Raw genomic sequence first — 16,137 nt, forward strand, 5'->3', positions numbered from 1 at the left:
AAAATTGCAAGAAATGGACAGCGTGTGTAATACGACAGAAAGCATTTGCGATCCATTTGGAGGAGATTCGAAAAATCCAATGTAGAAATTACGTAAGAAGTGGTCGTAGTGACACGAGGTGTAGAATTGATATAAGAGTGATAACGGAATGGGGTTCTCGTCAATGAGAACTATATATAATATGAAATTGGGGAATTTGATGGGGCAGGGAGGCGGAGGGTGGTGGAGGGGTCGTCGGGCGAGGGTCGGGAGTGGGTGGGAGCGGTTGGGGAACTGTTGGGAACCGGTTTTGGTTTTGTATTAGCATGTAACTCCGGCAGGAGTTGAAGTTGCGACGGCTCGTGGGTGGTGGGCGGTTGGGGAGGGGGTAATTACCTCCTTGGGGAATTTCCCCACCACAGTCAGTCCTGGCTATAGCCCCAGTACGCGGGCTCGGAGGCTTCCCACTGCTCCCAGTGGCCCCGCGGGAACACCGTCCCAGTGACTCTCAACTTGCCGGTTCTCATACGAATTTTCGTCCTTCCAACATTTTGCCATTAACCTGCGGCAACCACAATTTTTTATCGACCACAAAACTCGACTTGATAAAACCTGCTACCTACGCAAAACCCCCGCCATGTATAATCGATTCCTTGGGTGCAGTTAAAAAACAAAATTTCATGATTTTCTCACGTGACCCTTGACATTAGAAGACTCGAATTTCCATCACCGAATCCAATTCACGAACGGCGTATCGGTCATCTGATGCGTTTATAATTGCGAGCCCTGAGGGAAGCCTCGGGAAAACTATATATATAACACAAAGAATGAAAAACCAACGAGAGAATCATATTTGGAAACTAATTTCGCGCAATGTCGAAGGTTAACAGTGGCAGCGTTGAACGAGAGCTTTCGTAATTCGTGATTATCCTCGTCTGTAACTTTCGGCAAAGTGGAGAAACAAATCTCTGCGAAAATTTCAGCTAGAAATTCCGGCTCTGTTGCGCGAAGAAGGGCGGAATTGGGGAAGGAATTGGAAGGCGTGTTATATATATATATATATATACATATATGAAACACACACACACACACACACACTATAAATTTGATACAAGGAAGAAGAATAAAATCGGAGGATTTATTTTGGAGTGAAAGGAGAAGGAAAAATTGGGGTAATGAAATAAAAGTAAGATTCGATGAAGGTTTTGTAGGTTTCTGGGAAAGGAGGGGGGAGGCTTGGGACCGAAGGAGGTTGAGTGTACTCCATATATATATATACATACAGCATATATACCATATATATACAGTGTCATCGCAGTTAAGGGTGAGTTCGTCCCGCGAGAATCGCGCAAACAACGGCAATAGGCTGGCGTACCACATTCGGGCCATCTTCTTGGACCATCCTGGAAGGGCTGCAAGCCCCTATTCACCCCTTGAAAAAGCAACGGAGACCCATCACCACACTCCTGCTCCTGATGCTCCTACCGCCACTACTTCCTTCCTGCTCCTCCCTGCGTACGCTCTCTTCGTACCTGGTCGCTCTCTGGCCAGGAGACTATGCCTCTGGGAAAACTTTAATTTCTTTCCGAGAAAGATGGCCGTGTGCTCCGTACGAGATCGACCTTATACCCGGAGCTCCGCAGGAATTAATTTCGACCGGATGTCCCTGCTGGGACGTCTTCGCCTTTTTCAAATGCCCGCCACTCTCCAAGAAATTTTCGTTGCCGATGCTAAACTTTTTTACTATTTCATATCGGCCGTCCAACTTTTCTCGCGAGAGGACATAAAATTTTCAGATTTATTACCGATTCCGTTCAAATGCTTCGCTGGACCTACGATGGATCTCCAGCCTTCACCCTCCCTCTGTCCTTCTTCTTATTCCTTTTTACTATTTTGACACCATTCGTGGTTGTAAGATTATGGACGCGATACTTGATCAAACTTGGTTAATTATATAATACAAAATTTTGATGCATGGATACCATGAAGAGTCTCGACCTACTTATCAAAAGTTAAATACGCGTTTGACAAAGGATTTGCAGAGAGCTAATTTCTCGATAAGCCCACTGCGTTCGGTTTACGACACGCAGGTGCGTGAACGCGCTTTATGGTTCATCCTGGACAAAATGACCTGCAAATTTAATCGACGACGATGTCTATATCGTATATATAGAGGTATGTATAGAGTATAAACTTCTGAGCCAGCGAAAAAACTTGGTGAAAAATTCATAAAAAATTTTATCGTGAATATTTCCAAGAACCGTTTGTTTATCGCGCGAAACGCTTAGCGTGGCAAAAAATAGTCCATTTAACGCGTTATAAAAGATGGATAAAAAATTGCAATCGGTAAAGCCCCCGACACACACCGCAGCTGTGGAAAATAAACGCTTGGAGCGAGCGTCGATAAGAAGTCGGCAACAATCCATAACCAGCCTGTTTTTACTTTTATCGGAACAACACGTGTTCGATAAAATATGAAGATTACCACGCACCTTTAAAAAAATAACGCCCGAGCTTTAGTGCGAGACATGCCTTCCAGGATGAAGTTAGGATTTCTACTTTTGGCAATCTTCCTATTGAAAGTAATGGTTCCCGCTAGCGCGGATCCAGAACCAGTCAAACAGCTCGAGAAAACGAGTAAACCGCTTAACAGTAAATGGGAGAACGAGGTACTCGATAAACCTAAAACTTCCGTAAATAAGGTAAGCGATAGTCTTCCTTAACACTGGATTTACCAAGGGATTTAGAATTAAATCGAAGCAAAACACAATTTTATCCTCCGACCCATGGCAAGGATAATAAGAACCGTGTCACATTTATAATTTAGCTTCGATCCAGAATTGAGAATTCCTTTGTAAATGTACCAGAATATTATAAATCTTCTATTAAAAATACTGGAGACAAAATCTTTCGATTCAAAGAAATAACCTTTCATTCGGGAATAGATACTGTTAAATGTGTACTTGACTTTAATAATTAACTATTTCAAATAAACAAAAATTATTCCAATCATAATTCATTGCTAGCATTTCAATAATTACTAGAATATTCAAGGAAAAATTTCTTCCAATCGAATCACTTTTTCTCAGTTTACAAATTTTAATCTGAACGCGAGAAATCCTATGCAGGCTCCTTCCAGTGACGTTATCACATTGGAGCAAATGAAGAGTTACAGCAACGCGAGGAAGTTACCACGTGCACTCCTGAGGAAGATAATCAAGCTGATGCGTGAAAGATTTGGAAAATTCAGAAAGAGTTCTCGTGGTGTGCCAAAGAAGGAATCTGGGGGGAAAGAATATTAGAGTTAAAAATTGATGCTACAAGGTGTGACATAAGCAATAATAAATACCTGAAGATCACATCCTAGACTCGTTGATATAATTTTATTGTACCTTAACTAAAAGGATGGTCCTCTCCAAGATCCGTATGCGTATATTTATTACAGCATCGCGTTTAAAGCGAGGATTGGACGTTGGAAAGCTTTCGTGATGGAAGCAGAGCCCAAGGAGAGGAAGAAGATTAGCATAAAGTTAGCGCGCGGTACGTGATACATGTATGCGCGGCCAAAAGTTAAGTTGGGTTACACCATTGCCTGCTGTCCGAGTCCCCAGGTGCCCTCCGGACTACCTCTCCACCATGACGTTTCGATATTAGACTCTGCGAGACTATCCGCTCACTTTTCTTCCCCTACTCGAAGAATATTCGCAACGTCGTGCCATCTTCAACATCCACAAACCCGAGGACTCTGTATAATGTAACGAGGAGAAGAAGAGCGTAAACGAGCGATTATGGATAGAAATAACGAGAGTGGAAGTGAGGATGTTAATGAAACAGGAAAATGAGTGAGAAAAAAGTGGTTACGGAGGATAGTGGAGGAGTAGTGAGTTTATAATGATGAAACGCGAAGGTCTAGCGATCCGAGACCGCGTCAGAGAATCTCCTGTCCAAGGGTTGGTATTGGTGCATTGGGACAGGGGTGCGCATGTGTGTCTCACGTTGAGATAAGGATGAGGGGAAGGTAAGAAAGGAGAGAGAGAGAGAGAGAGGGGGGGGGGGGTAGAATGGGGACATGGAAGGTAGGTATATATAAAGAGAGAGAGAGAGTTGGCTGTCCCTAGGGATACGTAGAGCCACGGCCCGAGGCAGCTCGTCACCTGGGACGTCCTTATATCGCCAAGTACAGTCGCACCGAGAAAGCATTCCTCCGCCCCAACACCATTTTCCACCAGTCTTCCTCAAGATCCACCAAAATGCCATTCCCGATTGATCTCTATCCCATCCAGATCTCCATCGACTCACCGGGAATAATTAAACGCGGAACACTGTCTCCTATACCCGAAGCTACACCAGGCGAAATGGAATATCGCAAACGAGAGAAGGAAGAAGAAGAAGAAGACCAAACGAGGCTGTTTCGATAAGACTGCGAGATTTGGTGTTAAGAGAGTTTTGGAGAGAGGAGTTTGGCAATTAAATAAATATGATAAGTGGGAAAAATGTGAGAGGACCGTGCGAATGGGGCTTAACGGGAGGTGGAAGTATCGAAGGGAGGAGGTTGGGTTGGAAGAGGAGGATCGAAAGAGCGAGAGAGGAGTAGCGGGGCCAGATCCCGTGGGATTTCGTGCTCTCCTCTGGCGGCGCTGGCAGCAGCACTCGGGAACGCGGGGATGGAACGAGGCGGCGAGTGGGTGGCGTAGGAGAAAGGGAACGGCACAGCCTGGAGTGAGGCGAACTAATCAGCTCGGCGCATGCGCACTGGGCTGCTACGTGGGTCCCTCGGGAATCCCCTGGCATTCCCCATAATATAACCCCTCCCGGCCCCCCGCAAGCGTCGCAGCTCCACCGCGAGCTACGGGCTACAGGGCCTTCCGCAGCTTCCCAACGGGAAACGAGATCCCCCGTTTCCTTAATGTCAGAGATTCCAGCTTACCTACGTCGAGCAATACACCTATTCAACCATCTCTCTCTCTCTCTCCTCTCTCTCTCTCTCTCTTGGAATCCACCTTCCTCTCGAACACCCATTCCCACCTACGATCCATTCTTCCAGAATCGATACACTGTATATATATATACGTGTGTGTATATATAATACTACTCATCAGAAAGAGATACCATCGTCCCCGTCTCTCCCACCACTTGGCTGACTTTGATTAATTACTAGTGTCAAATGCTCCATACACATCGCATAATTAAGCGGAGATTCCTTGCGTGGAGGCTTGCAAAGTGTCGCCAGACAATTACAAGCTGGCGAAAAGAACAAGAGAGGAGGAGAATGAATAATAATCGTGGTGGTCCAATGGGGATGACTCGAGCTACACCAATGAGCCACTCTTGCTTGCTTCCAACAATAAGGCGTTAACCCTCTCTCTGTATCCTTCCTTCCTTCCTTCCTTCCTTCCTCCCTCTCCAGCGCCCGCTTTAACCAACCGCACTGAAATCAAACCAATATTCATCATGATATAATAAAGCAACTTGGATACGTTTGTCATTTCAATTCCCAGGAAAGATCCATTGAATTTCTAAATTAGTCACCTTCTCCCCCCCCCCCCCCCTCTTGCAACCTTCCTACACCACTCTATCGATTTTACCAGCTTTTAAATTGGAGCCTATATATCTCGCGCCAATGGCAGATACTAATCAGTTTCAGGATTTGCCTGTGTATGTAAGTATTATTGCGTTATTCGAAAGGTTGACGCGAACAGTTTTTCTTGGAACAAGGTCGCGTCGATCACCGTGCCACGCCACGGTCGACAAAGAACGACAGAGGCAGTGCAATTGACTTCTGGGCCAATTCCCGGCGGGGTAATGAGACTATCGGGAGAGAAAGAGAGAAAACTCGGGAAGGCGACACAAGACTGGCGATGCTTATGCTGGCTCGCAGCTTTTGCAGCAGCCGAGAACCGAAAAAAAACTTTGTACCAACCGAAAGCAAGGAAACCGAGAGGAACCGAGGGCGTGATGAATTTTACACAACTTTTTCATCCATTCAATCTGGCCAAGATTGGAAGGAACGAAGAACTCGCTGAAGGAATTATATACGAAAAGCGATGAATTTTTGTGCGAAAAGTCGTTGAACCTCGCCTTGCGATAAGACTGTGCGGAGTCTGATGAGTATAAATATTGGATGATTTGGAATTTTAAAGAGCTCGCAGATGTGACGTAGCTACTGAGAGACTCGCGTGGCAAGGCGTGCATTATTATTATGTAGCTTAAATAAGTTAGGATGGTAAGCGCGTTATCGGTTCTCTCCTGCAGTGCCAAAACCAGTTATTATTGGATTACTAAAATGCGATAACGAGAGAGCCCGTCTAATACGCTTGGATTACAAGATTTACACGGTTCGATCGGTGCAAAGCGATAAAAATAGGCTAAACGGAGCGGATGATTAAATCAGCCAGTCTGTTATTCGCCGAATCAATTTTTGGAGCTGCCAGCCAATGGCTGCTGTGGCTTTCACAGAGTTTTTGGTAACGTTACAAGAGCGGTGCAAGGAGAAACATTAGAAGATATACGCGACTTGTAATAAAGAAAGGAAGGAAGCTCGATGTTTTCAGGTAAGCAGATAGAACGGTTGGTCCCAGGGGACTCGGTGCTCTCCTCAGGGATCCAACCTCGTTTCGAGCTCCTCCAAGCCGGTTTTACCTCCGAGCATAAAGCGCTCGCAAGTACACTTGGCGAAAGGTAAGTTGAAATAATAATCGTGCAGCAGAACCCAGACGGATCCTTCCTGCTTTTAGCAGAAAAATGCAATAAAACGGGACATCCAGTGCATGTACTCCGCAGTCCTGGCGTGGATTAACCGACTAATCGTATCCTGTCGCATCCTTAGATTCGATGCAACCAACAACCTGCTCCCTTCGTCATCCTAACGCCTGTACAGTTGCCACACTCGCCTCCTTTTCAATCCAATTGCAAGAAGAAGAAAAAACAGACAAAGTGCTTCGGACCTCTTCGGTGATCAGATCGAATCTCTCCGTTCCTTTCGAACGGCTTCCCCTCGACGGAGTCGACATTCGGCTGCTGGAATTCCATATGGGTTGCCAGAGTCTCAGTCTGGGTGTGAAAAATGAAAAAATCTCTCGCGTTAAGGTTTGATGGGTTCCCCTGCGTCGAGGGATGCTGCCTCGCATTTGCAAGAGATCCGCCAGTCTATCTGAGATTGCTGCGCTCCTTGGAACAATGAGGATGTATTGTTGGCGGAGCATGATCCGCAGGACGTCCCGGTAGTACAGGGAGTAATCGCACAAGTTGCACGATGCATCACGATAAAAGCAATATCTTCCAACGTCGATCAGCGCGATTCTTCGCTCAAGCTTCCCGTCCTCGGCTGCGTTCTTACCTTTGGAGCGTCCGCTAAAAGCCCGTTGTAATTCCTCCTCCTCCTCCTCTTCCTCGTCATCCTCCTCGTCCTCCTCCTCGTCCTCCTCGTCCTCGTCTTCGGCTAAAAAAAACACACTTTTTATCAAACAGTCTATACGTACACAAACACACTATCCTAATTTTATTCCTTTGCTTTTCACTCACGTTTAATGACCACCGTTTCGTTATCCTGCTCGGTCGCCTCCAGGACATTTCGCTCGGCCAGGTCGTCCCACTCTTCGTCCCCTGTCGGGAAACAAACCGCAAATCAATTCAGCTGCGTTTGCATGCGATTACGTGGCTTTTTCACAGAAAGGCGCAAGCTACTCCGAGAGAGAAAAAATCTATTACCGATTCATTCGTCAGTTGGCAATTAACCGCAGTCGTAGAGTTTTATCAGGGAGAATAAAACCGTTGGCGAGTACAAGGGGTTAATCCGCGCTACTGCGAATTGGAGCAGCGTTGCGGGATCGTAACTAGACCGGGAGCTAATGGGGGGGAAAAGGTTGGATCATAAAGTCATCTAACCAGCAGTGTGTGTGTGTGTGTGTGGGCGTGTGTGTGTGTATTTTTGTGGAAACGCAAAGCAGCAATGGCGCGTGTCGCGCTATAAAATATCTGGACGGTGGAGTGACACGGTTCTGGCCGTTTGTCACGAGGAGCCACAGAATTAAAGTCAAAAAATTACCCTCCACCAACATGGCCAGCCGGTCATTTGTTATTTCACGACCCAATTTCCACCACATCCACCTTCGCACTTGTACAGGATGTGGCGAAGCACGAATGAAGCAGTATTCGCATTATCGAATGGTACATAATTGGTGAGTTGTTAGTCTTGGTAGAAGATTCGAGTAAGGAAGAGAGTATAAGGAGGATGGGAGAAGGGAGAGGGTAATATAGGTATAAGAGTTGGCTTTAACGGTGGTATAAACGTCAGACAGTCGATGGTAGGGTGGATCTTAAATATTCGAGAAGACAGGGAGTCAAGGCAGTTGGCAAGACTCGATTGAACCTTGACAGGACTACGGTCTGACGTTTGTCAGACTCGTGTTGCGATGCTCGTGCTTCGCCTCGGATCCCGAAGGCTAATGGTCCATCCATCATCGACACTTTGCAACTCACTCGCAGGATCGCCTTTCATCAGCCAGTAAACGAGCAGCCTTCCTCATCGCCACCACTCAATTCCACACTCGCACTTGCAAATTAATTCTGGACTATTTGTAACACTGCAGCGAGGATCGTGAATGCTCCTATGCGCAACTTTGGAATTTGGAAAATTTGCGAGCGTTGGTGGCTCGCGAGACAAGGTAAGATGAAAATTGATGAAAATAGTAATGAGCCGGAGTAATGGTCTATATGGAGATGCTGAAGTAGAGAGAGGTGAAAGAGGCGAAGGGCCATTTTCTGGTTAATATTAAACGGATGTATTATTATGACGCAATCTGCATGCACGCTAAGGATAACTGCATATTGCGGCTTAAATCCTCCTCGAGGATCTGCCATACTCCGGCTATTCTCGTTTCAAAAATGTTCCGAGGTATATTACGTATACTCCTCTCGGATATGGCAATCCTTGTCGAACGTGCGCAAGTTGAATAAACATTTCTATCTCTCTCTCTCTCTCTCTCTTCATTCCAAAGCCAGGAAAAGTAGCGAAGAACGGTCGATGATAAAAGCCATTTCGTTAGGAACGATCGCCGAGACTCTGCAACGAATTTGGATTTTAAAAACGATCCTCTTTGTTCTCCTTTTTTTATTCCACAAAGAATTTTTCCATTTCTCTCTCTCTCTCTCTCTCTCTCTCTCTCTCTCTCTCTCTCTCTCTCTCACACTTTCTTGCAAAGCTCGGTTGTTCCGACCAGGAGAGTCCCAAGTACAGACACGTATAGGTGAGTGTACGAACTTGACCGAAGATGATAGCCAATCCCCTTATACGTTTACGGTTATTGCGTGGCTCCCATTTTAGCGCCGAATTGTTTACCGTTTTTATGCTGGATTGAATCTCGTCTGCCGTACAGGGAACTCGAGCAAGAAAATACCAGCAATGACACAACCTCCGTGGATTCGAGAGATCCTGCAATAAATGATGAAATTAAAACTTGGAACACACTCGAAATATTGAGATATGAGAATTGAATCATCAGGAGACTCCCTACAGAGTCTCCGTACTTTTCTCGAGATGTCTGATTCTTAAATACGTGATCGATGTTCGAAGAAATATATGCGTAGACAATAGATTTCCTTCGGAAAAGATTTTTTTAATAGGAAAAATTGTAGTTTTTCGAGACTCGTCGGGTGGTAAGTCGTGCGTCTTGGAACCGTGAGTTGTATCGTGACAGGTTTCGGAGGGGACGAGGTATAGGAAGTCCCTAGGGATCCGGATAGCTCCGACTCAGACTCTCGCGGGACGCCTCCCCGTTCATCCTTCTAGCCTCCCTTCGCCCACTATCCAGAGACGAGAGCTGGCAACACCCGAGAAAACGCTTCTTCTCCACCGAAAATTACCAGCTCCGCCAATCTCGCTTCTTTCCTTCGACTCGAATTAAAAGAGGCGAGCCTCTCGATATCCAGTCTGCCTTTCTGCGAGGAATAACAGTGTGTGTCGGATAATTTAATCAGAAGCCAATAACTTAATCCCAGCAGCGGTTATAATGACTATAACTACTGAAAGGACTTAGTCCTGTCACTGCAAAAACTAATAGCGGCTTATGTTTTAGAGGAGGCACGCGATTAAAGGCTTAAAACGCCAAGCGAGGTAGAAATATGCGTCGCGACTCGCGTGATCCACTTTATCGCGTTCCTTCCTGTGCGCGATCCAACGGTAATCCGTCGTCATCGAATCTCTCCAATCAGCGCGAAGAGTTTTGTGCAGCGTATCGAGTGTGGCAAAAGAGAAAAATGGCGGCCCAAAGGGCGCGTGGCTTTTAAGCGAAATTTCACGAGACTCGACGACCGTTAATAATTGGCGAGTAACGTAAATTCATTCCGGGATAATAATTATACATTTATGCGGCTACGCACAAATTACAATCACGACCCTGAGCATAATGCGCAGTGATTCGGGTCATTGCGCGCACCCAACCCACCAAAGCCTGGATTATACGTTTACCTTTATGCGACCGCGTACGTGCATGGACGCGATCTGAATTTACTTCCATCGCTAATCCCTCGAATTTTCATACAAATATGTACGAACGAGCTTTGTCTATCGAGATATATAACTGCGTTAATAAATTAAACGCCTTTTGTAGCGCGTACTCCATGCGTTGTTTTTCTTCGGACTTTCGAGTTACGACCCGCCACTCCTGTCCGCCAGCTTGGCGCAGCCAGATACGAGAAAGAAATTTTGGAAATGGAAGGTACATAATCGTAAGTTGCGGTGAACTCTAGCGAGATTCCATTAACGCAATTATTATCGGTAAATGCCGGCTCGTCCACATTATGACGGGCATTGGAATGCGTTAATGCAACTTTGGTGGGGAGCCGCTTCATTATCGTGCATTAATTAGCGACGTGGCAAACCTCCGCTTCGTGACGTTTCTCGCCGCTGCGGTTGCGGCTCGACCGCCGACCTAGCCTTTACCGTGTGTATACCTATATAAATCCCAAAAGAAACAGGTCTCCTTTGAAAAAAGCTAAACTTGAGTTTTCAAGAGAAAGGAGGAATATGGTTGTCGGGCGATTATTTGTATTAATTTTGTTTATGTGAATTATGGTGCGTTTTTCTGCGATCAAACGTCGAATTGGAAATTGGCGTTATGAGATAGATCCTGTAGAGGTCTAACTAGTAGAGGAAAGCGAGAGAGAGAGAGAGAGAGAGAGAGAGAGAGATAGAGAGACTCCAATTTCCATTGGACTCACGAGAAATGATCTATGCGATGGCGACTATGACGAGTATTTTACCGTGCGCAATTTCTGCGAAATACATGGCTAGCCGTATGTGCGGTCTACGTGTAATACGCGCGTTGCGGAGGGCTTGCACGGTCGTCAGCAGTCAAACAGAGCGCGATAGAGCAAGAGAAAGAGGAGGAGGGAGAATAAGCGAGGGAAAGAGGAGGAGAGTGCGACCAGAATTGGATAGGATAGGAGAACTGGTGATTACAGAGGCCGGAGATTCCCGAGGGAGAACCACCGGTCCCACGGGCTTCCACCTAATTCCATCCCTGGCTGACTACCGACTCTCTCTCTCTCTCTCTCTCTCTCATACACACACACACACACACACGTATACATTCTACCTCTACCTCTCTCTTTTTACTGTATCTATCTCTTTCTCTTCCTCACCTATCCTGTCAGTACTTTGTACAATCTATTTCTCTCAGTTCCACCACTGGTAACTTGGCTTTTTCCCTCTGCAGCTCTACCATACCGTCTCCAACCTCTTCCCACTCTATCCCAAACTCCCAACCCTGATACTCAGCTGCACGTATGCTTCACAGCCTCCTCCAACCTCCTCCCTGCACCACTCTCTACTTCCACCTCTCTCCCAATCTCTATCTCTTCTCTCATCAACTTTTCTCTCTCACCACGTGGCTACTCGATGAAAATGTAAACTACGAATAACTCAATCTAGTCGGGATTCGTCGTAGCTCAGTTCTTATTTCCTCGAGATTATTTATATTATTCTATTTTGTAGCAATAAGCAGAAATACCTATTCCCCATGTTGCGATGCTTCATATAAGACTTGAGAATATTTGACTCTTTTGTGTGTGATTCCTGGATAATACCAAAAACATCAGCGTCCAAAAATTCAAAGAAAATAAGGGGAACATAAACAGACGGCAGAATTGAGGTTATCGGGAATATTTGACTTACGCTTCAACGATCGTGGTTTTGCCTGCTTCCGTCTGGACATAGCACAGATTGCAATACACAAAAACACACTTGAAATGTCTTGCAATGAACAATTCACACTCGCATTCTCTTCGAGGATTCGCGTGCACTTTTGTAACCGCTTTTTCTGAAGCAAAGAAAAAGTTATTGCTGATTTAAGAGTGACAAAAAAGTCGAGCTTGCTTACACGATAGCTAAGAAGAGAGCGCGGTTGATGACAAATTGAAAATACGACGGAGAGTAAAAGCTCGACAAGTCTGACAATATTTTTTCTAGGATTATTAGTTTTCCAAATTGCAGTGGCTGCAACGATTTAGCAAAATTGTTTTTCTTTTTTGAAGTTTAGGTTCAGAGAAGCTCGGGATAATAACTGGGACGAAAACCACGTGGTTTTTAATGAGTGAACGTGTGCATGACAATGATAAAGGTTTATCGGATGGAAGGCAGCGCGCACGGGAGACGCGCGACGAGTGACACAACCGAAGCAAAACCAAACCATTTCGACCGAAAGTCAAGCATTGCGCAAGCGTTACCTCACAATTCCATCCTGCGCAGCATCCACAATAATCCTGCACGTGCATTTTATTCCATCTCTTTATAAATTACGTATTTCGACCCGCCATTACCCATTCTTCTTCTCACCTAAAAATAACATTGATTTTTCACAAACAATTCTGCAAGATACTCATCATAGCGAAATCAATAACCTATAAATGATTTTATTATTAATATTATGTTATGTATTACCGTAATATTATAATATTACCTCTTAACTTTTATTTCCACTCTTGTAGTTAAACTGATGTTTGTGTTTCATAGAAATTCAATATATAGAATTATAATTATTCTTTCATAACACTGCAATACGAACCTCAATAACCATTCATCCCCAATTAATAACAACTTTTACATTTTGACTTTTTCTTCATTTTTTCATCAAGTACAAACCATTTTGAAGAAGCTGCAAACATTGACATACACATTTTTGACATCACAGTATAGAATTACTCCATATCAATTATAAGAATACACACTTATTGGGGTTTAATAAATATTTGATTTTTAGGTTTTGGAATTGAAATATTTTCACTTTAAACACGAACAGATTGACTGTAACTTTTGGCGGCATTGAGCTGGATCAAGTAGCGTCAAACTTTGGTGACTAATTTGCGCGGGAATGGGAAGTACACCAAAAAGCTGTACAGTAATGCGCGAGATGCGCGTGAACGAAAGAAAACTCGTATGGCCATCTATCGAAAGTGATACAAAGCAACAAGTCGCAGTTTCTTCTTATTTGGATAAGCTTCGCTTGAAATGGTGGCGCCACAGGCCACTGTTCGTCTGGCTATTATTTTGCGATACGCCATGAACGATCTCTTGCCGTCTCCCACCTCATCTCTATTAATACTACGTATTAAATATCTTTAATAGTGGTTTTTCGTAAGTTAAATTTAATATGACCTTTACTTTTTATGATAAAATTTGATTTATATTTGATAAAATTCGCTTGACAAGTGATCATAAGTATTTTTTAGATAATGCTACTAATGGAGCGTATACCTGATCAAGTGGGATATTTGGTATTGACAGAGGATGGAGCTGTCTTAACGGTATTAGTATTTTATTTTTATCTGTCAATTTTTCCTCATAACTAATCTAAAGTTTTATTTATTCTAGTCTGGTGGTGAGTTGGAAAACGATGAAAGGATTGCCAATATTATTATAGGTTTGGTCACACTCACAAATAAAATTGATCCCAAGGCATTTCCTAATAATGAAGTATTCGACAAAATAACAATCACTTATAAAGATCACTGCTACATTATTTGTCTTTCAAATAAGAAAATACATGTAGTAAAAAAGAAACTACTATTACCAACTGCAACAACAGATACAGAATAATATAATTATTTGATACATTATAACTGGTACTATTGAATCTTTAGTCATACAAAACAAGCTTCTATTGTATATATTTTTATTATATTGTCATACGTAAATAAATAAACTTAATATTTTTTATTGGATTTTTAAAACAATTGGTTTTTTAATTTTATAAATCAATTGTCGCATAAATATAATAACAAATAGTAAAGGTTATACATATGCTGTGCAAAATTAATTCGTGCGTGATTCGGATATAGCGTAATACATCAATTTTTATATTAAAAAAATTGGCTGAACCAAACATGAGTCAATTTTATGCTGTATACAACAATGACGCTAGAAGTGGCTCTTTTGTAGACAAACAACCGAATGGAGGGGGATATATACCCGCGCCTCAACCAATATTTACAAGAGATACGTGATTGTGTTTTTGTTATTAAAGAGCCAATTTCGTCATTTCAGATGTACAATACTTAAAAACTATAAAGTACATATAAAATCATGATAGCTTATAGTTTACATTGAAACATTGAATGAATTTATGTATGTTTATAGTTTTATGTAGCACCTAACAGTTTTCTTCCTTTATAGCAAATTTCTTCTATTCTTCTAAATATTATTTATCTTTAATCACTATCTGAACTTGTATTAGCATAGCTTACTAAAGTTGTATTTTGTGATTGCGCATCTTTTTTAATTGAAGAGCTAGAAGAAGAAGTAAAAGAATGTATTGAAGATGCTATTTTTACATTTTTCTTTAACATATGACTATTATTTGAATGAGTTTTCTTCCCTATCTTAGATTTGGATCTAATAACATTTACTAGTCTCTTCAGTGGATGAATTTTCTTTTCTAAAAACAGAAATATAAGATTAAGCTTATTATCTTTTCAAAAAAAATGTTTAATTACCTTTAGTCTTAGTATCCATTAACAATTGGGCCAGTTTAATGTCATCTGGATGTTCATTTACTAAATCAATATTTATACTATTTTTCTTCAAAATTTTGTCCTCTAAGCTTTTCCTAGTTTGAGACTCCATTTTCCTCGCCTATGAAAATTAGTAATGAATGTAGAAAATATATAAAATTTAAGACAATGATAACTTAATCTTACCCGAAATTCTGATCTTAGGGCACAATTTGAACTATAATCATCCTTCCAAGCAGCTTCATTAAGCACCAAAGCACTTTCTAAGGTAGTATCTCTTGACTTTGCTACTTTTTTGTCTTCAATACCGTGTTCTAACTTAAACATAGCATCATCGTACAATCTACGAGAGACTTCTTTAGTTTCAGGTACAACTTGTTCATTTTCTGTAGGATCCCATCTATTTTCCTGACGTCTTGCTCCACTTACTATTACATAATCTAAATTTGCTGGATCAGTTTTAATATCAAAATGATTATCACAGAGATGACATTTCATACGAAATTGATAAACAGGAGTACTAAAGTACATCCCAACTTTCTTCTTCTCTGCATTATAGCGGACACCCATTCCAATATGATTTCCACAACCATCACACCAGATATTATATGGCATTTCAAATCTTATTATCAAAATACCCATATGAATTTTTCTAGCTCGTTCTCGCAAAGCATGGGTACCTAGAAATTTATTGAGACTCCCAACCTTGGGATCATAATCAGGTGGATAATAGTGATTAGTACCCTTGCGCTCACCCATCTTTAATTCTACAATTTAAGAAAAGAAGAAAGATATATATTACAATAGAAACAATGTTTAATACATAAATAAATACTCATTCTAACCTTTAAAATAACACTGGCTTTCTAATAAGTGATTAAAGTTGGTTCTACCAAAGTCAGCAAATTATAATTAAATTCTGGTTATTTTGATTAAAACCGACTAATAATAACAATAGCTCAAGTTGACAGAATACTGTTATCAATGTAAAAAATAAATAACTTATTTAAGACCATATTTTACTAACTCGGTATTAAATAATTATATACGCATGCATGGATAAATTAAATTACTTGTGTTAGCAGTATTTTCCAACACTTGACAATTTTTCAAAATATATAATAAATCATACATTGATAAATTTGCTACGTT

General features: G+C 42.3%; 4 protein-coding genes across 5 annotated transcripts in view; 2 read left to right on the forward strand and 2 right to left on the reverse strand.

Moving 5' to 3' along the window:
* Nucleotides 1-12,191, reverse strand: part of LOC136784881 (zinc finger protein 423 homolog) — a 42,285-nt gene extending 30,094 nt beyond the window's left edge. Inside the window, exons 1-3 of the mRNA XM_066745798.1 lie at nucleotides 12,152-12,191; nucleotides 7,511-7,581; nucleotides 7,316-7,388 (exon numbers count right to left, since the gene is read on the reverse strand). Coding sequence (XP_066601895.1) covers nucleotides 7,316-7,388; nucleotides 7,511-7,581; nucleotides 12,152-12,191 — 184 coding nt within the window. The remainder of the gene's footprint in view (nucleotides 1-7,315; nucleotides 7,389-7,510; nucleotides 7,582-12,151) is intronic.
* LOC136784882 (uncharacterized) lies at nucleotides 2,457-3,339 on the forward strand. Its single transcript, XM_066745800.1, has 2 exons — nucleotides 2,457-2,681; nucleotides 3,108-3,339. The coding sequence occupies exons 1-2, from the start codon at nucleotides 2,508-2,510 to the stop codon at nucleotides 3,279-3,281; spliced, it is 348 nt and encodes a 115-aa protein (XP_066601897.1). The 5' UTR covers nucleotides 2,457-2,507; the 3' UTR covers nucleotides 3,282-3,339.
* A 1,328-nt stretch (nucleotides 12,192-13,519) lies between the features above and the next one.
* LOC136784879 (ragulator complex protein LAMTOR4 homolog) lies at nucleotides 13,520-14,204 on the forward strand. Of its 2 annotated transcripts, none has more exons than XM_066745795.1 (3): nucleotides 13,520-13,609; nucleotides 13,705-13,779; nucleotides 13,847-14,202. In XM_066745795.1, the coding sequence occupies exons 2-3, from the start codon at nucleotides 13,708-13,710 to the stop codon at nucleotides 14,069-14,071; spliced, it is 297 nt and encodes a 98-aa protein (XP_066601892.1). In that variant the 5' UTR covers nucleotides 13,520-13,609; nucleotides 13,705-13,707; the 3' UTR covers nucleotides 14,072-14,202. The 2 variants fall into 2 exon arrangements, with proteins under 2 accessions (XP_066601892.1, XP_066601893.1); XM_066745796.1 differs by having other exon boundaries at nucleotides 13,540-13,609; nucleotides 13,695-13,779; nucleotides 13,847-14,204.
* A 37-nt stretch (nucleotides 14,205-14,241) lies between these two features.
* Nucleotides 14,242-16,131, reverse strand: LOC136784878 (coiled-coil domain-containing protein 130 homolog). The gene is made up of 5 exons (XM_066745794.1): nucleotides 16,059-16,131; nucleotides 15,831-15,960; nucleotides 15,172-15,752; nucleotides 14,968-15,106; nucleotides 14,242-14,909 (listed from the first exon to the last, which is right to left on the reverse strand). Exons 3-5 carry the CDS (start codon nucleotides 15,742-15,744, stop codon nucleotides 14,683-14,685), a joined length of 939 nt encoding a protein of 312 aa, XP_066601891.1. The 5' UTR covers nucleotides 15,745-15,752; nucleotides 15,831-15,960; nucleotides 16,059-16,131; the 3' UTR covers nucleotides 14,242-14,682.
* Between the last annotated feature and the right edge of the window lie 6 nt (nucleotides 16,132-16,137).

The sequence above is a fragment of the Prorops nasuta genome, unplaced genomic scaffold (genome assembly GCF_024137725.1).
Source record: "Prorops nasuta isolate Cenicafe-Biocafe unplaced genomic scaffold, Cenicafe_Pnas_1.2 PNAS00091, whole genome shotgun sequence".
Lineage (NCBI taxonomy): Eukaryota > Metazoa > Arthropoda > Insecta > Hymenoptera > Bethylidae > Prorops > Prorops nasuta.